This window comes from Macaca thibetana, chromosome 4 (genome assembly GCF_024542745.1).
Source record: "Macaca thibetana thibetana isolate TM-01 chromosome 4, ASM2454274v1, whole genome shotgun sequence".
In the NCBI taxonomy this organism is placed as follows: domain Eukaryota; kingdom Metazoa; phylum Chordata; class Mammalia; order Primates; family Cercopithecidae; genus Macaca; species Macaca thibetana.
The window spans coordinates 112,352,550-112,380,326 of NC_065581.1; the positions used below are offsets into that span (position 1 = coordinate 112,352,550).

The 27,777-nt window shown below is 39.7% G+C and overlaps 1 protein-coding gene across 13 annotated transcripts in view; it reads right to left on the reverse strand.

The window, feature by feature from the left end:
- ESR1 (estrogen receptor 1) overlaps positions 1-27,777 on the reverse strand; it is a 435,454-nt gene that overhangs the window by 211,276 nt on the left and 196,401 nt on the right. For all 13 annotated transcript variants that reach the window (XM_050786870.1, XM_050786863.1, XM_050786861.1 and 10 more), the window contains one exon: positions 3,890-4,006. In XM_050786870.1, coding sequence (XP_050642827.1) covers positions 3,890-4,006 — 117 coding nt within the window. The remainder of the gene's footprint in view (positions 1-3,889; positions 4,007-27,777) is intronic.

Below are 27,777 nucleotides of genomic sequence, written 5' to 3' on the forward strand. Positions count from 1 at the left end.
AACCAAATCTAATAATGATGCTGGGATTTTCAGAGGCAATAAGTATTGTAACAGATTAAAATTGTTACTTCATGGAGATAAATCATGCACTCTTTTGAATCTTTACGACAGATCTTCAGTAAATTTTTTCAGCCTTGCTATAAAAGTAGGGAGTAGGTCTGTGGTTCTCTTTTAACTGAAACTAAACTTTTTGTTTCATAGTTAGAGTTTCAGTATCCTAATTGGTAACCAGCCCAGTTAAAGTGGATTGTTGTGAACCCTAATGGTTGAAAACACGTTGTAAAGATTTATTCCATCACAGCTGGTCTTTGCCATGTGACTGCACATTTTATAGTTAGTTATCATTGTACTTCCAGTTGTAAATTAAGTCTTTATTCAACGGGATTTTTCAAGTTGTTGTTATAGAAAGTATCCTGTGGCCATGTGTGGTATTCCATGTAGTAGAAAATACAATATATTATACTGCTTTATGGCAAGCACTTTATACATATCATTAAAATAAGATGTTCTCACGGGCTATAATTTTATGAATTTAAAGCTTCACTTAAAACTAATGTACATATAAAAACTGCCAGAAAGATACATGTTTTCATTACAGGTAGAGAAATACTGAACAATCGCTGAGTAATCCCTATGGGATATTTCCACATATGTTGAAACCTTACCCCCCGGGCCTCAGAATGTGACTGTATTTGGATATTGTACCTTAAGTGAGGTAATTAAGATTCAATGAGGTCTTGTGTGTGGGGCCCTAATCCGATATGACTGGTGTCTTTGTAAGAAGAGGAAGAAGCGGTGGACGCACGGAGAAAAGGCCGTGTGGGGACACAGAGAGAAGGCAGCCATCTGCAAGCCAAGGAGAGAGGCCCCAGGAAAAACCCAAACCTGCCAGCACCTTGGTCTCAGACTTCAGCCTCCAAAGCTGTGAGGCAATTGACTTCTGTTACTTAAGCCACCCAGTCTATGGTATTTTGGGAGGGCAGCCTGTTATGAACTGTGTCCCCAAAAAACTTGTATGTTGAAGCCCTAGCCCCTAGTATGACTATATTTGGAAATAGGGCCTTTTTGGAGGTAACTAAGGTTAAATGAGGTCATAAGGGTGGACCCCTAATCCAACAGGGCGTATGAGAAGAGGAAGAGATGCCAAGAGTGCTTGGACACAGAGGAAAGGCCATGTGAGGACACAGGGAGAAGACAGCTAGCCACAAGCCTAGAAGAGAGGCCTCACAAGCCAGGCCTGGTGGCTCACGCCTGTAATCCCAGCACTTTGGGAGGCCAAGGCGGGCGGATCACCAGAGGTCAGGAGTTCCAGACCAGCCTGGCCAACATATAGTGAAACTCCATCTCTACAAAAAAATACAAAAATTAGTTGGGTATGGTGGCATGCACCTGTAGTCCCAGCTACTTGGGAAGCTGAGGCAGGAGAATCGCCTGAACCTGGGAGGCGGAGGTTTCAGTGAGCCGAGATTGCACCACTGCACTCCATCCTGGCCAACAGAGCAAGACTCCGTCTCTCAAAAAAAAAAAAAAAAAAGAGGGGGCTTACTAGAAACCAAATATTCCAGCACTTTGATTTTGTATGTCCAGCTTCCAGAATTGGGAGAAAATTAATTTCCGTTGTTTAAGCCACCCAGCCTGTGGTATTTCATTATGGCAGCCCTAGAAAACTAATACGGATATATATATTTACAGTCATCAATATACATGTGCGAGTATGTATGGATCTATCCACAGTCTGTCGTGTGCAGTCAAATTATCTAGATTTCTAGGTGAAAACAGTGGGGAGACTTTTATTATGTCTTTGCATATTCGAATTTTTGTTAGATTAAAAATGAGAAGGCATAATTTATATTCATGTAGCCAAACCATATCTGGATATTAATTACAATAAAAACAGAATTGGTTTTATGAAGTGGGGTCAATGCGTGGGTACCCTCACATTTTAAAAATTGTTTTGGACATATTCACAACTTGATTATTTCAGCTTTCCAGGAGAATGTATGTAAGAGCCTGTGCTTAACCTACCTATAATCGCCAAAGAAGAATATTAAACTTTGACTACACTGTTTCAAATTAAGCTTTTCTTATGCAGCTGTTATATTCCTGTCACTTATCAAGTTACCTTAAGAAGCATTTTGTGAGTTTAATTAAGCCTGACTAATTCTCCAACAGTACAAAGAAAGATTAATTCCTTAAATATTTAATCCATTTATGACTCAAGTGTCATTTTCTGAATGTACCTGTTAAATTCTTGGAATTAATTAGCCTTTGAATTAAAGCTGCTTTTTCAGATGTTCAAGATGTATAGTCAGTCACAGCTCACAGAATCTGCAAATTCAACATCGCATCTCTTCACCAGGAGAATTTATTCCAAATGCTGCATTCCAAACCTCAGCCTGTCCGGCTTGTTTATGAGCCCGGGACTAAGAAACCTGTCACTGTAAGCTTGTTAACCATCAAGCTTGCCTTCATCATAATCTCCATTCTTGGTCTTTCCTCTCCTTCCTCCTGCGTCCAAGTAAGAATGATTTAAAGGTTAGCTGCCCACTACTTGCAAAATCACTATTACTTTTCATTGAAATTTTGTTCTCCTTAAATCACCCCAAGCTTTCCTTTCTCCTTCAGAAAAGAAATGGGCTTTTCCCTATTATAATCAGCAGGTAGCACCATCATCAGCCCTGCCCTCCCCTCAGTATCCTTCTGAAACACTAAATGAATCCATGGCTGGCTTTATTTATTTATTTATTTATTTATTTATTTATTTATTTATTGAGACAGAGTCTCACTCTATCATCCAGGCTGGAGTGCAGTGGCACCATCTTGGTTCACTGCAACCTCCATCTCCCAGGTTCAAGCGATTCTCCTGCCTCTGCCTCCGGAGTAGCTGGGCCTACTGGCGCTCGTCACCATACCCAGCTAATTTTTGTATTTTCAGTAGAAATGGGGTTTCGCCATGTTGGCCAGGCTGGTCTCTAACTCCTGACCTCAGGTGATTTGCCCAACTCAGCCTTGTGACTTTATTTTAATTACACATTTTCTACGTGTTCTCTTCCACTACACTGAAGGCTATCGAAGACTAGAAGCAATATTCCTCAAGATGAGACTCCCAAGAATACAATGAGGTCGATCAGGCAACCACATTTATGGGGCTCCTAATATTCCCAGAACTGGGATTCAGTTTCCAGATTCCTGTATGAGAAAACTGGAGGACGGGATACATGAGAAGACAGAAAACCACACACACACACACACACACACACACACAGCCACAAAGACACAAGCCCATAGTCACAAACCCTGCGTGCTTTGGTACTCATTAGTGTAGTGCTCAGTAATCAACTATGCCAGCACCATGCTAGACACTGAGGTTAAGAAAATGGCTGGTTGACTCAGGTTCTGAAGGAGAAAACTGCCTTTTGATTGAAATTCACATTCCTTAAGGGATGATAAGAGACTAGAAGGCTATAAATTAGTTAGTTAGCTTTCACATTTACAAGTCTCAATTTGGGGAAAGTTTATCCTCAGATATCATTTTCTAGCATTTGCAATATAAACAGTAACTGAAAAATATTTCTGGAATAATTCACTAAGCACTCTTCATTTCCTTCCATCACTGCCTCCCACACACCTTTGATTTAAAATATAATTATTTACATTGAAAATCCAAACCACAAAATGCCATGTTAGAATTTCCAGTTCCAGACACTTCCACCTTTTTAAAATCAAATGGGTTATGAAAATACTTTTGTTGCAAAGAAAAATAAGAACAGAAAAAAAAAATTAAAAGAAAAAAAACACAAAATTATCATGGTTGTATTCGAATGGGAAGAGCCAGCACTGGGCAGTGGCCAGGGCCGTCCCCAAGGGCCCCTGGGAGAGATGTACCTACCACCTTTCATCATTCCCACTTCGTAGCATTTGCGGAGCCGGCAGGCCTGGCAGCTCTTCCTCCTGTTCTTATCAATGGTGCACTGGTTGGTGGCTGGACACATATAGTCGTTATGTCCTGTTAAAAGCAAGAGGACAGAATTAATATTATTTCAGGAAACTTAGCCAGTCAGAATCCACAGGGAAACCTTTGGGAGGCTGTTTCCCTATCAATTCCTCAGCCTTACTATGGGGCTCCTCGGCCTGCCTGCCTTTCTCTGTCCTTCTTGAAGTGCAAACAAAACCCCTCATGGGCCAGGCACGCTGGCTCAAGCCTGTAATCCCAGCACTTTGGGAGGCCGAGGTGGGTGGATCACGAGGTCAGGAGTTCGAGACCAGCCTGACCAACATGGTGAAACTCCCGTCTCTACTAAAAATACAAAAATTATCCGGGTGTGGTGGTGCGCGCCTATAATCCCAGCTACTCAGGAAGCTGGGGCAGGAGAATCGCTTGAACTCAGGAGGCGGAGGTTGCAGTGAGCCAAATTGCGCCACTACACTCCAGCCTAGGCAACAGAGTGAGACTCCTCTCTCAAAAAAAAAAAAAAAAAAAAAAAAAAAATCCTCTCGTGGACTTAATTTCTACAGCAGCTAATTGCTTCAGGAGTCCTTTGGGCAAGTCACCTTTAGTTCACACAGTCTGTATTTTGTAGCACCATATTTTATATGGTTATATTTTCTCAGCAGATAAGGTTTTTTGGGTTTGGTTTGGTTTGGTTTGGTTTGATCAAGGCTGCTTACCAAAATCGTTGTCAGGGTAGAGATATTAGAAATAGAATTTTCAGAGAGTGAGTTTCAAAGTAGCCCTTCTTAAAAAATATAATTTAATTAAGTTGGTAGTCACATGCAGCACAGAATACCCAAATTCAAGCCGGCTTGGTGGGCTGCGTGGTGACAAAGTTCAGTCCTTCAGTTCGTAAGTTAGTCCATCACTGACTGCCTGGAGAACTCTGAACAAGCTACCTTATGTTTCTAAGTCTCTTTCCTCCTCACTAACCTAGAGACAATCATGGAATCCACCACATCCAAAGATTCTAAGAATTGAACGTGAGAATGCAGGTCAGGAGTTTACCATCATTCTCTGGATATGGAAAACACTCAAAAGATGTTTGTTGTTGTTACTGTTATTTTATGATTAACCTTCTTTGTTTTCTCTCTTGTTGATTGACTCTCTCTCCCTCAAATGCTCCTTACTCATTGGCTTTGATCACATGCAAGACTGTCCTGTAAAACAGTCACCCTTGCCCCACATGCTCTCTAACTTCCATCTTCTATCTTGCCCCTCGTTCCTAGCTGAACTCAGAAATGTCTGCACATGAAATCTCCTTTTCTTCACCTCTCTTGCGGGGTCAACCCACGCCAATCTGTTTTCCACCTTAGTTGCCCCAAAAAAGCAACTTCCCTAAGATTATCAATGAATCCTGTTGCCAAATTTTATAGATATTTTTCGGTCCACATCCTACATAACCTATCTGAAGCAGCCTACAATGTTGATACCTCCCCTTCCCCCTTGAAAGAGGCTTTTTCCCTGGGCTTCCATAATCCTAAACACCCCAGTTGCTTCTGCCTCCAGGCTGCAGCCTCCAGGTCTTGTCTACAGATTCAATTTCCTCCATCCACCATTAAGCCAGAGCTGCTCAGGGCTCAGTCTTAGGTCTTCTTCTCCTCTTACTACTCCATATTCTCCCACAAGAGAATCTAGTGCATGTCCATGGCTTCCATCATCACCAAATGCAGATCACTCAGAATGTATGCTTCCAACCCAACCTTCTTCTCTGAGCTCCTGGTATATATATCCAGCTGCCCACAGGAAGTTTCTGCTCTAAGATTTAGAAGTCACCTCCATCCCTTTATCCCTCAAAAGAAATCTGATTTATAGGGAGCAGAATATTAAAATTCACAAACTAATAAATATTGGCATGTTTTTATAAAGTCTGTTTGCATAAGTGTAAATTCTTACATATCTTGGGGAAATGTCCTGAATTTAGACTAAGGAAGTTATGTCTACTATGGTAAAACATGTTTCTCATTCTCCCACCCCAAATTTGAATATATATTTCACACTCTAATTCAGATTCTCTGCTTAAGTCTCTATTTTTTCCATTTACTAAGGGCAAGATGCAACAGGCAGTGAAATGTTTTAACTACAGAGCTCTTTGTTCTTTATTCAACTAAAGGGTCAGGCCCAATTAGAAGAGGGTGGAGTGAGGACTTGACCAGAAATGCTGCTCTCATAAAACTTGGCTTTCCATCTTTAAATATACATTATAAAAGTCACTGTATAAACGGGCTTCAGATCAAATTAACATTTGCACTCTTCTATTGCATAACAGAAACCAGCAAACTAGTCAGAGAGTTATAAACCGTAACTTCAGTAAAAGACCACACACTGACTTAGATATCCAGACATCGTTGTTATTTTTAGAATTGTCCTTATTAATAGGGTCAAACTGAAGAAGTAATAGAACCAGAAACAAAACTTATCTGTGCAGATGCTAACTGCAAGCAAAAAGAGTATTCTTCTGATACCCTAAAGAAACTTTCAGTGTTTAGTCTCCTGTGGTATTTATGCAGTATATGCTGATATATTTCAGTTTTTTAAAAAAATGAGTATATGGCCAGGTGTGGCAGCTCATGCCTATAATTCCAGTACTTCAGGAAGCTGAGGTGGGAGGACAGCTTGAGACCAAGAGTTTTAGACCAGCTTGGGCAACATAACAATATCTTGTCTCTACAAAAAAAAAAAAAATTAAATTAAATATTAGCCTGGCATGATGGCACATGCCTGTAGTCCTAGCTACTCGGGAGGCTGAGACAGGAGATCGCTTGAGCCCAGGAGGTCAAGGCTGCAGTGAGCTGTGATTGCACCACTACACTCCAGCATAGACAACAGAGCGAGACCCTATCTCTCAAAAAAAAAAAAAAAAAGAATAAAATAAAAAATAAATTAGTATACATTAAGTTTCAGAGGAAAATAGTCAATAACCATTCAAACCAAATATTACTTTGACTCACTGTCTCCCCAGAGTCAGTTACTTTGTAAGCCAGAAGAAGATAGGAGAACTGAATTGGGTCAGAGGCCAGTTGGCTGAGTCTCATGTTTGGATTGGCCATCCACTGTAGATAGGTTTCTTTGTAGAACCAAGTGAAATTCCTGAACTAACATGTTTAATGCATAAAATATACTAGATTTTTATAATTGAATTCATCTCTTAACAAAAATGGAAATAGACGTACAACAGAATCATGTTCATATTGCAAACCTTTTGTGACAAAGCTAGAATTGATAAACTGGCAAAAAGAAAAATTTAATAAATACATATTTGATATATGCAATTAAAACAAATTCTTCTTAAACAAACACCATTAACAACTATTTCTAAGTCTTCAGCTCATGTCAGAAGAAGAAAAACAACAAAGTAGTTTTTTTTCTTTTCTTTAACAAGTATAACTTGATCAATATGTGTTATTAAAGCAATTGATTTAAGTTGCATTAAGAAGAAATTCTTTTTAAATTTTATTATCTGGTCTTCTCAAGATAATGCATGAGAAAACCTTACTGAAGTAGAGTTGATTTTCTAAAAAACAACTCACACCAATTGTCTTAGTGAAACAGCAGTGTGATTTTTTTTTTTAACTGAAAACACAGGACTTGATGTACGTGACCAGATTGGCCCCAAAGTCCTTCTGTGCAGGCCCAGATGAACCAAGCCCAAAGGCCCAAAGCCCTGATGTTCAGGTGAAGGTTTGGAAAAATAATCAGCACTATTTCCTTGCCCGCCAAAAGATAAAAATAAAAAGCCTCTGGAGGAATCTAAGGTTTGACTGGTAGGAAGTGGAGGTGACAGGTGGTGAATGAGATGGAACCAGAAAGACAGGAACAAGGAGAGAAAATGCCCTCAGTAGGAATCACCAGGCCCACCCCAGCCCCTGCAGCAACAGAAGGACCCACATTCAGCTTTTCCCCAAGCTTCCCTTTTTCTTTTTCTTTTTCCTTCTCTTCTTATTTTCCCTCCTTTGGTAGCAGCTAGTTTAGCTTTGTTGTCATTACACAGAAAGTCTATATTTGTTAGTTATGAAAATAAATAATGGCCCATACATATGCAGAGATTCAAAAGGAATATGAAGACAGGCCAAGCAGTTGCCTGAGAGAAAGCCAATATAATATTGCAGGTCTCTCTTTTTTCACCACTATTCCCTCAGTATTTTCTGGTGGTCACTTCAGACCAAATCTCTTTCCTGAGCTTCTGAATGTCCACCTGCCCCCGTCCATCAAGACTTCACTCTCTCACACTCATCAAGATGGATGTGCCCCAGACAGAACGGATGACTCTCTTCTTTCCTCGCCAGTGTGTTCCTACTCACTTCCCAGCTGAACCAAGAAATGTCTGCACGTGAAGCCTGAAACATGGGCATTATTCTAGATTCGACTTTCTTCCTCACTTGACCCTCCCTCCCCACCTCCCACCACAGGCACACAGATCAAAACAAATATTTTCTGGTGATTTTTCAAAGCAAAACCAATTTTGCTTGGGCACCACCATAGTCCCTACCTTCTCCAGCCCAGATGGTTACCACAGCCCACTGTGGGACCCTCTGCCTCCAGCCTTCCCCCACCAATCCTTCCCCACAGTGTGGCCACAGCGATTTTCCTAAAATCATATGCCATCCGGCCACTATCCTGCCTCAATGTTCTGAGGCTCCTCCAAGCTCTAAAAATGAAATCTAAATGCAATGCCTTCACACAGTTTGCAAAGCTCTTAATGTTTTTCCTTGCCTTCTCTCCCCCATTCTAACTCCCATCCAAGTTCCAGCCATGTCTTTCTGTTGACACATGCCATGCTTCTCACCCCCAGGACTTTGCACATGCTCTTCTTCCTCGTGGAAACACGCTTTTTCTCCTCTTAGCCCAGCTGACTCCTGCTAGGTCTAGGCATGGCAACGGACGGACCATATCTGTCTCGTTTATTGCTATTGATCCTGAGCCCAGTGCATTCTCACACACATAGCGGAGCTCAACAAGTATCCAATATCTGAACAAAACTGAGATGCTAAAGCTCCCCTTACCCCCAGCTTCATCTGTGGAGCACGGGCCTCTTGAGAGGAACGATTGGGGTTCTATAAAGGAAGTAATGAGTGGGAAGGTGAGGACCCTGAACAATATGATGGCCATTCTACCTCAGGACCCCAAAACTCAAATCCACAAGAACAAGGCTTGGTTCTAAGCAGGGGCAGTCTGCTCTTCAGCACTGGGGGGCGGAGGGGGGGCGGCAGACATGCACATAAAACAGATATTCGTAGATGAAGAGGGCCAGGAAGGGATCCATGAAGCCATGCATTGCCCGTGAATTATCCTACTCTTTCCATTTTGAGGCCTTGCCGCTTTCCTAATATGAGTGTATTTCATGATTGCCCCAAAGAAAAATCAATATATTCTAATTATTCCAAAGCTTGTTCTATATAGAAATGTTCTTCTGAATTAAAATGCTATTTCCCCCACTATAATATGTTGGTTATGTAGATATTTTAATATGGTTCATTTTACTAATAATGATTTGTTTTCATAGTGTGTTTTAACTTTTTAAAATTTCTATTCCAAGATTTTACTAAACTCTACAAGATTAGCAGTTTCCTTGAATCATCTCCCCATTCACCATCATCGCCAGCAAACGCTTTAGCTTTAAATAAAGTAGGTCTATGGTATTATTTTCCTAGAAATAAAAATCCTTATAAATGAATTATTAACAAGACTGAAGAAAAAGCATATCTTGATCAAAGGGTTTCTTACATATAAACTACATAAACTGTCCTGTAACTGACTCATTTTATGAGAAGCTGAAGTTCAGAGTACTCCTCCCCTGGCTTCACAATTGAATAAGATACTAAAAATATTTGCTTCCATCATAGCCTACAAATTTGAAGATCCATTGTCCCAATAAGGCAATTCTATGCCATAAGTATGTGGTGTAGTTATTTTTCCTTTATCATAACTTCCTAACTTTATGGAGTCAGAAATCATACTTGAATGGTCCTTTCCCACTATTTCCATCTTGAATTGATGCATTTCAAAGCGCTCCACAAACTTACAACACATCTAGGGATTTAATTTGTGACTAGAAAACTTCAAAACACAACACATCTATTCTTGCTTTATAATTTTTTAAATAAGTGCATTCCCTAAAGAGATACACAGTACTCTGAAAAAAAAAAATTAAAGTCAAGGAGACTTTCATAAGGTTAGATTAAAAGTCAAGTTATGTAAACTGGGAAAACGTGTTGTCTCATTAAGGAATAAACACTTAGCATTTCTTATCAACATATAATAGCATTTAGCTAACTGTTCATATTTTAAGGCTCAGAAATGAAAATGAATTCTAAAAGAAAAATGAACTCTCCAATGTTTAAGCACTCACACATCAAATAAGAGCCAGTTTTAGCTAATCCTGTCAACAAGCCTCATTGGAGGATTCCAACAAAATAATATTTTATTTTCAAAGTCCTATTTTTTATACCCGATTGCCCCATAAATTTAGCTAACATATGTAAAGCTTGGCTACCTTTACAGTCTCCTTATTAAAGGCACTCATCAAATATTTACATAAAATTAACGATGATTTATCACATTTTGAAGCATCCAGGAAGTATAAATAGTTTAAGCTGACAAATAAGATGTCAAAATCTGAATTCCTTTCTACTTCTAAGCATCAATATGTTTTCACAGAGTGTTAAATACAGCTTTAAATCTGATGTGAAATCACAAGTTTCTATACATATTTGGCCAAAGGAAAACCTATGATATTTTAGTTTTATCAGTGAAAGACTATATTATCCTTTCAGTGTTGAGGTACAGAGAACATAGTTTTGAGCTGTAACATTTGGGAAAATAGTAAGAATCTGCACATGAATTTTCAAAGCACTGTTATATAAACCAGCAACTGCCCAGGCCTGAGTAGGCACTTGTAGGAGCTGTTCCTGCTCTGGCTTGTTCATTTCACACTTGTGCTCACTTCCTATCCGGGGGTAATTCCACAGGCTTGTCTGGCCAAACATTCTCTCTACCAAGGAAACCGAGTCTTCTAGATACTGAACATCACATGCCAGGAAGTGTGTTATATATTGATTGTTTCATTTAACCCCCTAGCAACTTTATGAGGGAGGAATTATATTAATCCTATTATACAGATGCAAAATTATAATCAAAGTTTAAAAGCCTGATCCAAGCCAGACAGCAAGCAGGTGGCAAGTGGGTTTTGAACCAAGGTCACCTTTCATTCCAGAAGCTGAACTCTTACGCATTCTAACAACCTTCATATATGGAAAACCCAGCTTCTCCAAAGGGCAAGCTCTTCACTCAAGAATAGTATCTGCTTTCCAGATTGCAATCATGCAAGGAATCTCTGCAACTGTCTGACCACCAAGCGTTCTGCTTCCTAGGAAGCTCATGTATAAGAAAGAAAAAGTGAGGAATTGACACAGCCAACCCAATGTTACTGTCTTCTATTTAACATATCTACGAGACAAATACTTACTAAGACCACGCTAATATTAAATCATTTGGGCAATACGCTTTGACTTAATATGACAAGGATGAAATGCACAGTCCAACTCCCCAGCCACGATGATACAGAGAAACAGAAGTCTTTTCCTGCCTTACACTCTGAGAAAGATATTGACTTCCTGCAGTACCTAGTATCTGTATCTACCCCAACCCTTGATTCTTGAGTGATACTTTGCCTTGGTAGGGCCACCCACATTATCTACTGTAACCAAAGCAAAGAGGGGTTATGGGAATCGCAGCATAGAATTAGAAAACAGGTTCAAACAATGATATTGTTGGAACTCACTAGCAAAAAGGAAAGGAAGACTGGCAAGGAATTTGTTATAGAAAGAATTCAAAATGTTTTTACATGAAAGTGGGAATGTATGATTGTCATAAAACATGAAGGAGTAAAACTATTCACAGTTATGCCAAGGAAAAAAAATCATACCAAAACACCTACTAATCATCTTTGAGTAGTAAAATAGAAGAGGCAGAGAGAAGACGTGAAGAAGTTTTCAACAGCTTTGCCAAATAGTTACTGCTAAAGGGAGGAGGAGGAGAAAGTCAAATATCCTAATAGTTTGTGCCAGGATGTTTTGAAAATTGTTCATACCATTAATCAAAAAAAGAGATCTGAATTGGGACAGAGGTGGCAATAAGTCGTATGGAACAATTTAAAACCTATTGATACGAGATTTCCATCATAAACTCAAAGCAACCGCCCAGCAGGCTACTGCAAATACAGTTCTGAAGCTTGGAAGTTGTGTCAAAATGAAGTGGGAGACCATGTTCCACTTGCAACAAGTGGAAGCGATACCACCTCCAACAATTCCGCTTTGGGGTGTAGATCCAAAATAATTGAAAACAGAAATTCAAATAGATATTTTTACACCCATGTTCACAGCAACATTACCCAGTATACCCACAGGGTGGAAATCATCCAAATGTCCATCGACAGACAAATGGATAAACAAAGTGTGGTCTATCCATACAGTGGATGATTATTCAGCCTTAAAAAGGAAGGAAACTGACACACGCTACAACATGAATGAATCATGAAGACATTATGCTAAGTGAAAGAAGCCAGACACAAAAGGACAAATATCACCTAGGCGCACTTATATGACATACCTAGAATAGTTAAACTCACAGAGACAGAAAGTAGAAGAAGGGTTACCAGGAGGTGTGGGGAAGGGAACTTGGAGTCATTGTTTAATGAGCACAGAGCTGGCTGGGCACAGTGGCTCACGCCTGTAATCTCAGCACTTTGGGAGGTGTAGGCAGGTGGATCACCTGAGGTCAGGAGTTAGAGATCAGCCTGCCGAACACAGCAAAACCCCATCTCTACTAAAAATACAAAAACTTGGCTGGGTGTGGTGGCGGGCACCTGTAATCTCAGCTACTTGGGAGGCTGAGGCAGGAGAATCTCTTGAACACAGGAAGATGAGGTTGCAGTGAGCCGAGATCGCACCACTGCACTCCAGGCTGGGAGACAAGAGTGAAACTCCGTCTCAAAAAATAAAATAAAATAAAAAATAAGTACAGAGCTTCAGTTTGGGAGGATGAAAAGTTCTGGTTGCACAAAAATGTGAATGTACTTAATGCCACTGAACCATACACTTAAAAATGATTAAAATAGTAAATTTCATATTACGTATATCTTATCACAATTTTATTTTTATTTTCAATATATATATTTTTAAATTTCAATAGCTTTTGGGATACAAGTGGTTTCTGGTTACATGGATGAATTTTATAGTTTACCACAATTTTTTAAAATGGAATTGAAGGCTGGGTGTAGAGGCCTATCATCCCAGCACTTTGGGAGGTTGAAGCGAGGGGATCACTTGAGTCCAGCAGTTTGAGAGCAGACAGGGCAACATAGTAAGACCCCAGCTCTACAAAAGTTTTTTAATTAGCCAGGCGTGGTAGTGTGAGCCTGTCATCCCAGTTACTCGGGAGGCTGAGGTGGGAGGATCACTTGAGCCTCGGAGGTTAAGGTTGCCCTGAGCTGCGGTTGTGCCACTGCACTTCAGCCTGGGGGACAGAGTGAGACCCTGTCGAGGAGGAGGAGGAAAAAGAAGAAGAAGAAGAAGAAGAAAGAAGAAGAAGAAGAAGAAGAAGAAGAAGAAGAAGAAGAAGAAGAAGAAGAAGAAGAAGAAGAAGAAGAAGAAGAAGAAGAGAAGAAGAAGGAGAAGAAGAGGAGGAGGAGGAGGAGGAGGGGAGGGAGGGGGAGGGGGAGGGGGGGGGGAAGAGGGTGTAGGAAGCATCTACATGGGGTGGGTCAAGAACAGGAAGAAAGTTGGCCTGTTCAGATTCCCTTCTGTGCAACATGCACTGGGCCAAGGACTGGGTAGTAGCAGACCCCATGTGCTTCCCATGAACTGGGTGCTGGGCTAGGTGAACTCAGCATTTTGCCTCATCTAATCATCACAAGCAATGTGTTAGATTACCCCAGTTCCCATGTCACAGAAGCAGAAACTGAGACTCCAAGAGGTTGACTCACTTGTTCAAGTTCTCTTGGCTAGCAGGTGGCAAAGCCATGATTAAATCCAGGTCTGCCTCATTGACATCTTTCAGGAGTACCATGGTAGGGTTGGTGAGATAAAAAGAACTTGATGATGACTGAACAAGGACACCTAAATATTGTTATATTTTAAACTATAATAAAACTATTATTCCCTGATGGAATTACTATATGGTATCATTGGGAGGGCATTTCAGAAGCAGTAATAAAACTATTTCCAGAACCCATGATTCCTAACACTTCCACAGCTATATCTCCCAAAATATGGAAGAGTAACCACATAAAAAGTATTCATCCGTAAATTATGACATATGCAAATCTTTCTGGAAAACCTTTCCAATACTCCAGAATAAAATAAAGAAAAAAAAGAAAAAGTAGAAAGCAAAGTATTAAGGAAATAAATAAGAAATTTATATTCTGTGACAGAACAACTGCAGTATTATGTTTGGAAATAAATTGTGACTCACATATTAAAGCGAATATCTCCAATTTACAGCCGATGCAATGAGCCAAAGAAAATGAAATAGGATTTGGCTGTCTCAGTGAACACATTCCTAAAAATCCAGTGAGGACATTCAATGTGCCATGATTTGAACTATTTCACAACCACATCTGTACACAATGGCATGCAAATAAAAACGGCATGCCTTAATAATGCATCCCAAATTATATTTTTACAGCTAGTTAATTCTAGTTAATCTTGTCAGTGACAACCACCACCTTCCAGAGACATCTTACTTTTATTATTTAAGAGGAACAAAAATATATTATTTGCATCTAAGTAAATTTTCAAAGAAAAAAATATTTTTAAAAAGAAAATTCTAGAAAGAAAATTGTCCTGGAAAGTTTCTTTTTCGAAGTAATACAAAGTGAAGAGGAAAGCCTCTATCTATTTGCCCTCACTAGACCCCAGTCTGTTGAAATTTTGGCCAGGGCAGTGACATGATCCCTTTTTCCATCCAGCCTCTAACTTACCATCTGCAAAACCACAATTGTTTTAAGCACCTGGCAAAGGATCAAACCAACAGCTGCAATAAAGGAAAACATAATGAAATCAGTGACCACCATCTTATTGTAATACCTCAGGGGCAGTGAACCGCCTTCAGTAATGCTTCTCAGGGCTCAACAAATCAGCAAGTGCTATTCTACGGCCCAGGAAAGGACTTTCTGAAATTGTTCCCTCTGGGACAATAGATAACCATCAAAGAGGAGAGAATTGTGACGATTGGTGTGATTACTTCAATGCCATGCAGCATTCAGCTCACCTGTAGACCCCTCTCATTCATTCTGTTCAATTATTTCCAGAGAATTATCCAAGCTTTCCTCCCACTTGCACTTATTTGAAATCTAAACTCTGGTGTCCAAAGTAGTAGAAACAATTTCAAAACTGTTCTTGTCCTAAGCTGAAGAAGCAAGGAAGAGGAAAATGGTCTCGCAATCAGAGCAAGAGGGTAAAACTCAGAAACCCTGAACAGGATTGTGCTTACTGCCCTGGCTTCCCAGACTCGTAAAAAAGTCCATTCTCCATCTTCCAATTCTAGGCCATTTTGGTGCTTTGGGAGAAAATAGAAAAGAGAGTTCACTAAGCTCTGGTAGGGGGTGGAATATACATGTCTCTCAAGCTGTCACACCTGAGCATTCCCTTGTACACTTTTGACCCTCTAAGTGCTTAATAAGGGGTTTCACTCATCTTCAGGAGCCCCCCCAAATTAACTTCCTAGGAGAAGTTCCTCCCAAATATCCTGGTAAGAGTAATGAAAATAAATTGTTCTATTAAAAAGACACCTGCACCCATATGGTCATCAGGGCACTACTCAAAATAACAAAGTCATGGAATCAACCCGATTGCCCATCAGTTATCCTAGGTAAAGAATATATGGGCTGGGCATGGCGGCTCACACCTGTAATCCCAGCACTTTGGGAGGCCGAGGCGGGTGGATCACGAGGTCAGGAGCTCGAGACCATCCTGGCTAACACGGTGAAACCCCATCTCTACTAAAAGTACAAAAAATTAGCCGGGCATGGTGGCGGGTGCCTGTAGTCCCAGCTACTTGGGAGGCTGAGGCAGGAGAATGGCGGGAACGTGGGAGGCAGAGCCTGTAGTGAGCCGAGATCGCGCCACCGCACTCCAGCCTGGGCGACAGAGCAAGAATCCATCTCAAAAAAAAAAAGAATATATGGTACATCTACACCATGGAATACTACACAGCCATAAAAAAAAAGAATGCAATCATGTCATTTGCAGCAACGAGGATGCAGTTGGAGGTCTATCTAAGCAAACTAGCATAGAAACAGAAAACCAAATACCACGTGTTCTCACTTATAAGTGGGAGCTAAACATTTAGTACACATGGACATAAAGACAGAAACAATAGACACTGGTGAGGATTAGAGGCAGGAAGGAGGAAGGGGCAAAGACTGCAAAACTATTATTGGGGGCCAGGCACGGTGGCTCACACCTGTAATCCCACCAATTTGGGAGGCGGAGGTGAGCAGATCATATGAGGTCAGGAGTTCGAGACCAGCTTGGCCAATATGGTGAAACTCTGTCTCTACTAAAACTACAAAAATTAGAGAGGAATGGTGGTATGCGCCTGTAGTCCCAGCTACTTGGGAGGCTGAGGTAGGAGAATCGCTGGAATCCGGGAGGCAGAGGTTGCATTGAGCCGAGATCACACCACTGCACTCCAGCCTGGGTGACACAGCGAGACTCCAACTCAAAGAAAAAAAACAAAAAACAAAAAGCTATCTATTAGGTACTATGCTCATTACCTGGGTGACAGATTCATCCACATTCCAAACCTCAGCATCACTCAATATACCTTTGTAACATACCTGCATATGTACCACTGATTTTTAAAATAAAAGTTGAAAAATAAATTTTAAAAAATGCAAAAATAAAAAAGGAGTAATGAATGAACATTTGGGTGCTTCTGAATCAATGTCAAAGGGTTCCTCTAGCACACGATTAACACACAAGTTCAATCGTCCCTGTTTTTAAAATTGGTTTAAGTCCACTTCAGAAATAAGAAAACAAACTAAAAGATAGCCTGTCAGACCTAGAAATAACTACTAGTCATAGGTCCTTGAGGAATCGCCACACTGTCTTCCACAGTGGTTGAACTAATTTACACTCCCACCAACAGTATAAAAGCGCTCCTATTTCTCCACATCCTCTCCAGCATCTGTTGTTTCCTGACTTTTTAATGATCGCCATTCTAACTGGTGTGAGATAGTATGTCATTGTGGTTTTGATTTGCATTTCTCTTGACCAGTGATGATGAGCTTTTTTACATATGTTTGTTGGCAGCATATTTAGGTTGTTGGCAGCATAAATGTCTTCTTTTGAGAACTGTCTGTTCATATCCTTCACCCACTTTTTGATGGGGTTCTTTGTTTTTTTTTTTCTTTTTTTTCATGTAAATTTGTTTAAGTTCCTTCTACATTCTGGATATTAGCCCTTTGTTAGATGGATAGATTGCAAAAATTTTCTCCCATTCTATAGGTTGCCTGTTCACTCTGATGACAGTTTCTTTTGCTGTGCAGAAGTTCTTTAGTTTAATTCGATCCCATTTGTCAATTATAGCTTTTGTTGTCGTTGCTTTTGGTGTTTTAGTCATGAAGTCTTTGCCCATGCCTATGTTTTGAATTGTATTGCCTAGGTTTTCTTCTAGGGTTTTTATGGTTTTAGGTCTTACGTTTAAGTCTTTAATCCATCTTGAGTTAATTTTGTTACAAGGTGTAAGGAAGGGGTCCAGTTTCAGTTTTCTGCATATGGCTAGTCAGTTTTCCCAACACCCTTTATTAAATAGGGAATCCTTTCCTATTGCTTGTTTTGTCATGTTTGTCAAAGATCAGAGTGTTGTAGATGTTTGGCGTTATTTCTGAGCCCTCTGTTCTGTTCCAATGGTCTATATATCTGTTTCAGTACCAGTATCATGCTTTTTGGTTACTGTAGCCTTGTAGTATTTGACCCAGCAATCCCATTACTGGGTATATACCCAAAGGATTATAAATCATTCTACTCTAAAGACACATGCACATGTATGTTTATTGCAGCACTACTCACAATAGCAAAGACTTGGAACCAACCCAAATGCCCATCAAAGATAGACTGGATAAAGAAAATGTGGCTCATATACACGATGGAATACTATGCAACCATAAAAAAAGGATGTAATCATGTTCTTTATGGGGACATGGATGAAGCTGGAAACCATCATTCTCAGCAAACTAACACAGGAACAGAAAACCAAACACTGCATGTTCTCACACATAAGTAGGAGCTGAACAATGAGAACACATGGCCACAGGGAGGGGAACATCACACACTGGGGCCTGTCAGGGGGTGGGGGACTGGGGAGGGATAGCGTTAGCAGAAATACCTAATTTAGATGACAGGTTGATGGGTGCAGCAAACCACCATGGCACGTGTATACCTATGTAACAAACCTGCACGTTCTGCACATGTATCCCAGAACTTAAAGTATAAAAAAAAAAAAAAAAAGAAAAGAAATAACTACTAGTCTACTTTCTTAGCTTAAATAACAATTTCTCCTAACAAACCAAAATAAATGAATGAATAAAACCTTTACAGGTTTGTTTGATGAACAAATACAATCTATGCATAAGAAGAAATGCTCTATATATACTTGCATGGTAAATTTAACCCAAACTAGCATGGAAAATCTGGCGCACTTTATAGTTCTTCTGGTTGGGCACAGCTTCTTCGTTATTTGCTGTTTTGGCCTTGCACTCAGACAAAGAACTGAGTAAATATTAGATGTTCAGTAAACAAAAACAAGAGTAGTTTTAAGGTCTATACCACCTGGGCACCCAGACAGCTCGAGTCGCAGTGGTCATACTGCACTGGCAGGAGAGTTATCTCAGATGGGACGCATCCCACATCAGAAAGCAGAGTTCTCATTTCTCAAGGGTGTTTGGCTTCTCAAGCTGCATTCCATCCACATCCCACTCTAGCTGATGAGAAAAGAGAGCCCAGTAAATCTAGCATCTCTGTTTTCTCCCCTCTCCAGAGCTAGCCTCAGGAAAGAAAACGATCCAGCTGTGCGTCCTAAACATGCTACTTAAGGCCTGCAGGGCACACCCAGGTCCTCACTGGTGAAAGGAAAGAGATGTATCTGTTGTTCGTTAGTGACCATTCAGTTCTAAACTTCAATTATTCTCTTTTCTCACTCTCCTGAGGTCTATGTCTCCTTGTGGTCTGGCTTCTTGATGTTCCAGATTGGTGATCTTTTTACTGCTTTCAAAGAGTTTACCTAAATGTTGTGGTGGCTGCACCAAGTTGCAGGAATATGGGCCTGTTTAGGGAATGTTAGTTGTTGGATTCCCAAGCTCCATGGGATTCCTGATATGTCCATTGATGACTGCTATACAACCCAATGAAACAACATATGCAAACCCTCTGTCAACTGCAAAACTTTGCACCAATAAAAGGTATTATTACTCCATACTATGGACTTACATACAGCCATTAAAAATGAATGAGACCAGTATGTACTTATATGTGAAGATCTCTAATACACATCATTCGATGAGAAAAGCTAGGCACAGAATAATGTGTAGTGCATAAGGCAGTGTATATTAACAAAATATCTATGTGTGGGGTGTGTGTGTGCGTGTGTGTGTACATATGTAATTTTCAGAAGAAATTCTCAATAGTGTTTACCTATTGAGAAAGGTACTGTAGACTTTTGAATGAGACCAGAGAAAGACTTTAACCTTTCATCATGTACAATGTTGTACTGCTTAACATTTAACCTTGTGTATTCATTTGCTGTTTTTGTTAATAATCCATAAAGAAGAACTGTGTACTTAAAAAATTTCAAGCCAACACCAGCCCGGCATCTACAACCTTCTTTTATTTCCTCGTTCTGCTACCATCCCATCCTGTGGTTATTCCCCTACAATTCACAGACTAAGCAATGAACTTCACCACTAGAACCTTGTTAAGCAAGAGAAAGTTACCACAGTTCTTTCACACAGAATAGGAAAAAGGCTAAGTGTGAGCTGTGTTTTCAGTCTTCATACACCCCAGCAAAGAACAAGCAGCAGGTACCCAAACTGCAGATGAACACTGCAGTCTCTGTTTGTGGTCTGATCAGTCACAAATGTGTTTATGACTCTCCTCCCCAAGCTGGGCCAATTGCCCTTGGCTTTTAGCTCACCCAAACCTTTATTCCTACAGGGCCTTAGTCTCCTCTCCAAATAGAGGATGGAGTCATCCTTAACCTTCATCCTACACCTGGTAGGATATAAGGAGACACACAGGAGCATCCTAGCATCTATCCATTGCACGGTAACAGCCCCGTTTCCCCTTGGCAATCAGAACTAACCGCGGCCAACTCTGTGGCCCCCATCTGATGCCTGTTAACTTGGTGGGACGAGGAGCCAACTATGATGAGGTGACACTCCTCACTTCTAATGGCCTTTCTGGAAGCACTCCTTTCCCTTGGGGAAGGCAACAGAACACAATAGTTAAGAGTCAGGCTTTGCAGTCCGATTAGTCAGATTCAACACTGGTTTTGTTTCTTACACAACTTGGTTTCCTCATCTGAAAAGTGAGATTAATTACAATGCTGACTTCCTCAAATTTTATGGAGGATTAAATAAGATGATGCATCCAGGACACGTACCATAGAGTCCGGAGCAGGGCAAGTATTCATTAGACATTAACCATTATTATTACATACTAAATCTCCAAACCAACAGAGCTCAAATTCGTAAGGACAGCATCTAAACCACAATACTCTCAAACCAGTTTATAATAACATCATTTTCTCAATAAACAATCCATTTTTACCCTTAAGTAATTTTCTTCACATCGTATAACTTGTTAGGCTACATTTATGCAGTCCATTGTAAATCATGCAAAACAGTTGGTCTTATGCAAAAAATCCACTCCAGTCAGCATAAGGCTAATTGTCAGGGCTGAAAACTATTCTAATGCTGGAAAAAGCAGGCAAAAAAAAAAAAAAAAAAAGTAAGAATAACAGTCATTTACTCAAGCCTCTGAACAAAATACATTCAAACACCTTTTTAAACAACCAGGAATTACAGTCTAAACTGTCCAGGAATGTGGGAAAGTCATAATAGGCCTCTTCCTGAGACTCTAACCCAGATGAACAACTCACTTCTGGGCTTTACCGTGAACGTGGTTACCTCTGCTGCCCAGGAAGTTAAAGGACAATGCTCATCTACAGTTTGAAGTGAGCCCAAAACGATTAAGCCAATCTGCAGAACAGAAAAGTACTCTGATTCACGATTCATGTTACCTGAATTGTCCTCATTGCTTACAAATGAGAACAGGGAAGAGGAACTCTATTTTATTTAACAGAATATATTTCAAGAAGTGTTCAATTTGATATAATTACCTTTTTGCAATCTATTCTCCTTCTACTGATTAATAATTTGGTGCCATTCCAAACTCCATTTTGAAGTAGCAATTATAAAGGTTATTATGAAATTTAGCTTTTTAAAATTTACTACAAAATGCTTGGCTTGTTTGGAAGCAGGGTTCCAGTCCTTGGGACGGTTCTCATGGAAAGAGACATGGCAGGCTGAACGGACGATGCAGACTTACGCAGCCATAAGAGAAACGATATTTTAATAATTGATACATCCAACCAAATTTAACTTAAAGTTGTTTATCTTTAATTCCATACTGTGCAAATTAAACACCACCTTTGTTATTTTTTAAAGTATATTTTAAGTCAGGGAAGGCCAGTGAAAAACACAAAAACAGGCAATGTGGTAATCAAAGATAATATAGAAAATTCATTCAAGGAATTTTCTAAATCTCCCTATAGCTCAGAAACTGTATATTTGAGCCCAAGGATACAGGACCTCTGCTATCTAAAGCTTGGTGTTCATAAGGTTTAAAAACAAAAAAAGAACAAAGCTTAGGTAAGAGGTAGAAATCCACAGGGAAGTTTTTAAATGTTCTGATCTCTTCTTTCGATTTTATAGCAGAAATGGAAACACAGCATATAACCGGCTATGCTACATTTATACAGTCAATTGCAAATCATGCAAAACACGTGGCCCTATTATCAGGTGCTGGCTATGAGAAAGAAATTTGTGTCTAAGAAGTAAGGGACATGTTTATTTTGTGTCCAGCTTGTTTCACTTAATATAATGTCATCCAGGTTCATCCATGTTGTTGCAAACGGCAAGATCTCCTTTTTCAAAGCTGAATAATACCCCCTTGTGTATGTGTGCATGTATATACATATGTACATGTGTGTATGTGTGTGTAGATATACATACATATATATCACACAATTTATATGTGTATATATCACACTATATATATATCACACACACTATATATCTCTATCACACAATTTCAGGCATGGCATAGTGGAGAAAATGGAGAGATATTGGTCAAAGGGTACAGACTTGCAGTTATGTAGCACGAACAAGTCTAGAAATCCAACGTACAACGTGATGACTATGTTTAACAATACTGTATTCCACACTGGAAATTTGCTGAGAGAGATTTCAGGTGCTCTCACTCCATGCCCCCCAAAATGATAAGTATGTGAGGAGATTGATAGGTTAATTAGCTTGATTGCAGTAATCATTTCACTACGTATATGTATATCAAAACATCTTGTATGCCTTAAATATATACAATTTTATTTTTTTTAAATAATTAAAAGAATAAAAAGTAAAAAAGAAGAGGTAAGAGTGGATTTAGAAGCACGATAATTAAATGTGAAATTATTCTCTCTGCTTAGTCTCAGAGCAGAAAGATATCTACAGGGAATGGGATAGAGCCAACAGGAGGTAATGATGCCAATGACTCTTTATAGAGCACCTACTGTAGGTTAGGCATGAACTCTAATCACTACATCAATCCAGCAAGGTAGGAACCAGGGTGCCATTCACAACTGAGGAAACGGAAGTTCAGAGACATGAAACATAGTAGACATCAATGTTGGGGAGGGAGGTAGTGATTGGCTCACAATGATTTCACAGGGCGAGCCCCAGGGATCACCTCTGCACATGTTACTGCCTCCTGAGAACAACTCACTGGTCCAGAGGTGTGTCCCAAAGCTGGGCCAAGCAGAGTCCTTCCCTAATATGTGCTAACTGGAAGAATGTCACAGGAAGTAAATCCTGGCAGCTGTTGTCAACTGTGCTTCCCACCTCAGGGAAAACGCATATCTGCAGACAGAGAACGCGAAGCTGACACATGGAGAAGAATGGCGGTAAGGCTAAGGTCCTCACAGGGTCTGAGTCCCTGGGTCTGTGATCACTGAGGTCTGGTTGCACCCCACCATGTTTGCAATTAGCCAACACACCCAAGTAAACCTTTCACTGAAATCCACTCCTTTTCTTTTACCCCCACCTCTACCCAAAGCTAGTTTGAATTGGATGTTGCTCACTCAAAACTAAAAGCCCTAACTAATACATAAAATAATTTTTCTAAGACTAAACAGACAAATCATAACTATTTTTGTATAGTGATATAATAATTTGTATAAAAATGTGATCTGTAATTTGTAAAGCAAGCTCTCATGTAATAACCATTTTTATCAGCTACATTTTACAAATGGTGACAAAATACATTCTGGATTAAAAATTCAAAAATACATTGAAGGTAAAGAATAGGCATGCTGTCTTGCATATAAGACATGAAAGTTGAAAAAAATAGGTGAAAGAAAGGAAAAAGGAAAAGTTAAAGAACACGAAGGCCTGTTTTTCTGACCCTTCCATATCTACTGCCATAGTGGCAGGTACAAAGCAGATAGCTGCACAGTGACTACTCCTGTAGTTTTTCTTAGAAGAATACTACTGTAACCTTACCCATAGCCTTTTTATAACAGTTCACCCCACTTAACTGGTAACTGAAACAATGCCACTTATAAAGAAGGGAACAGCCTCTACTAAATCTTACAGAAGTAAATCGGCCTCCTCTGTTATTTCTTAGCATATGATTCAGTCTTTAATTTCTACACTTTTCATTTCAACTATACTATCAAGTATTTAAATAACTTCATACTGCACACTCTAAATCACAGTGATCCCTAATCCAGTTATAGTTTTAAGCAAAAGAGGAGTCCTAAACAAGATTGCACCAGACCAGTAATGATTGTGGTCTTGTTTCTGATTAAACAAAGCTAAACTCCTTAGGGGAAAAAAAAAATGAAGCAATGGAAAGTACTATTTTAATTCACAAAAAAAAAACGGGAAAGGATCCAGAGGCAAGGTAGTGGGTCAGGACACACTGAAACAATGAAAATGAGGGGCAGGCACTGTTTCCAGGCTGATGAGTCAGTGGATCTAGTCTATGTGTGTAGCATGGTCTTCATATGTGTGTAGAACTGATGGCCAATATATGTGCAACTGCAATCAATGATCGATCACAACCCAAGAAGGCTAGCTCTTCCTCTCTGGAATATATAGCTAGGGTTAATAATCACTGGCTGCATGACTGAAACATTTTACCCTTGCCGGTGAGGCCAGCAGCTGTAAACACCTAGGTTCCTGGTGGTGCTCTATTATCAACACAGGCTTTCCTCTGCTATGATTTCTCAACAACCTAGAGGAATAATATTGTACTCGCCTCAGCTACCTAATGTCCACCTGACACAATTTCACTTGGGCTCATGGGTAATGAATGAAAGCTGAACTTCAGTGCAGATTTGATCTCTTATAAACAGACAGTAAAAATAATTTGCAAATAAAGTGTAAAGATTTGGTAAATACAGAATAATCTTTCTGTACTGAGGGAAGAGTAAAACAAATGTTAGTATACAATTAATCAATTTCAGCATGGATTTTTAAAATAAAATTTTTATTACATAAGTAAAAGATGTTTACCATGGAAAAATAAAAATATAGATATGCAAAAAGAACAAAATTTATCCATAATCCTATCATTCAGAGATAGTCACTGCTAATATTTTGTAATACATATTTCAAAAGTCTATACACATTGTAACTGGGTGTGGTGGCTTACATCTGTAATCCCAGCAGTTTGGGAGACCCAGGTAGGCAGATCACTTGAGGTCAGGAGTTCGAGACTAGCCTGGCCAACATGGTGAAACCCTGCCTCTACTAAAACTACAAAAATTAGCCAGGCATGGTGGCAGGCGCCTGTAATCCCAGCTACTTGGGAGGCTGAAGCAGGAGAATCACTTGAACCCAGAGGCGGACATGATGCTGAGCCAAGTTTGCGCCACTGCACTCCAGCCTGGGCGACAGAGTGAGACTTGGTCTCAAATTAAAAAAAAGAAAAAAAGTACATACACATTGGGGTGTGTGTGTGTGTGTGTGTGTGTGTGTGTGTGTATGAATACATATACAATGGCCCCTCAGGATCTGTGGGGGATTTGTTCCGAGACTCCCCAGATACCAAAATCCATAGATGCCACTTATATAAAATGGCATAACATTCGCATATAACCTATGCACATCCTCCCATATAGTTTAAAACATGTCTAGGTTACTAATAATACCTAATACAATGTCAATTCTATGTAAATAGTTGTTCTATTGCTTAGGGAATAACGACAAGGAAAAACTCTGTATATGTTCAGTACAGACACTACCATCCATTTTTTTCAAATATTTTTGATTCGCATTCGGTTGAATCCATGGGTATCGAACCCACAAACATGGGCAGTGGACTGTACTTATGTACAGACTTATGTACGTGTGCAGCTATATGTGAACACACACACACAAAGTGTTTACAAGAAACTCTTGAATCAAACTTTTATCCTGCCTTATATTCAGAAACAAAGTAGCCACCAAAAAAGCACTTTATAAGTGACAAATGTTACTCAGAGCCCTTCAGAGTAGGGCCAAATATATCTTCAATCAGGAAGTCTGACACTGATGCCCTTACATGTTCAGTAAGGAGATATGGGAACAAAATCAGAAAAATAGAAGGGTACTTCATCCCCAAAGTTATGCTAGCACACACCTTACTCTTCCAGCTCCTCCCCGGGATTTACAGAAAGTCAGGAGAAATGTAGTCAGAACAGGTGGCAGAGTGAAAGAAGCCCATTGCTGGGACCTAGATTCATATTGTGCTATTATCTCATGTGTTTACAGCAAGTGCATCAATAGTACCAACCTTAAGAATATTATATAGGGAGAAAGAAGAAGAGAGGAACTGAAATCTTTCAAACATGCTGTATATAATTGATAAAAGCTGGCCAAAGAATTTTCTTCCTTCTCTGAGATCAGTTTTACTGCCACAATTTTAAAAATTCAAGAGTGTATCTAAGTTTATTATCTACTAACTGTTCATGTTGTGGAAAAGTTTATGTCAACTCTTAGAAGCAAAAGTCTCTAAGCATTTTTAAAAACATCCTTTCATAAATATGTCATAGAAGTAAAGCCAGAGGAAGAAAATCAAGGAAGTTGGAAACATAAAAATTATGGCATGTAAGCTAAGCCTACCTAAATAAATCGTAGCTTGGGACTAGTTGTCTTCCTTCATATCATAATTAAAAAATCAAATACACTTACCTCTATAATAGCTACATTATCTATTGCTGCTCTTTAGGAGCATCTTTAGATTTTATTAATATCACTCCCATGTCAAACTTCAAAAGTAAGTTAAAATAGTACGTTACCCACATCCTAGAAGCAAAATATTATTCAATCTCTGGATACAAAACAGATTTACTGCTAATGATGATGAAACAGATACATATAAGAAATATGTTTGAATATATTACAAATAGTTTTTTTAAACCCACACTATTCTATTAGGTTGCTGCAAAAGTAATTGCGATTTGCCATAAAAATACACAGTTATTACACATGCAGAACTGGGCACGCAATGACTAACGACAAATCACAGGCCACTTACAGTTAAGTAGAACCCTCTTCATGGTTCTGTGGAAAGGTATCTGTTTAAACCACCTCCTCCCTAAAGTCTTTGCGCTTAACCTAGAGCATTCTGTCTTCTCTTGCCTCTGAACTCACTCCATTTTTTTTCCGAAATACCCCTTTGTCCCATTATGCTGCTTTGAGGCATCACTTGTAGTGCTGAATTTAACTCTTCTGTGGTTTAATGTGCATTATCACAACCTTTCACCTTGTGTATGAGCAGAACCCTTAGTTGGATTTCAGGGTCTATGGATGATATATCTTGGCATTTCTCCTAGAGCTAAAATAAAATAGTCATTCAACACATATCTGCTACATTTTATTTTAAATGTAAGTCTCTGAGCTCAACAAGTTAACCCTCTCTAGGGAAGAGAATGTGACAAACTTCAAAGGGAGGTCTCTAAATATGTACAGAGTACAAATATGCTCTGAAGAGTGAAACGGGGAGAAATGAAAAATGAAGTGAAGAGGGCAAAAATGGAGCTGGCCTGCAGGCACTTGTAGAATAGGAAGAGTAATCAGCATGCTAGCAATCAGAAAACAAACAAAATAAAATAAAGAGAAAAACCATCTCCATGGTGATTATAGTATACCATCATGGCTTAGCTGGTTAATGGTGGTGGCAAAATATACTTTTAAATTATTTTAAAACAAGCCAGGCACAGTGGCTCATGCCTGTAATCCCAGCACTTTGGGAGGTCGAGGCGGGAGGACCATTTGAAGTCAGGAGTGCAAGACTAGTGTGGCCAACACAGTGAAACCTCATCCCCACTAAAAATACAAAAATTGGTCGGGTGTGGTGGCCCATGTCTGTGGTCCCAGCTACTCTGGAGGCTGAGGCAGGAGAAGCGCTTGAACCTGGGAGGCAGGGATTGCAATGAGCCAAGATCACACCACTGCACTCCAA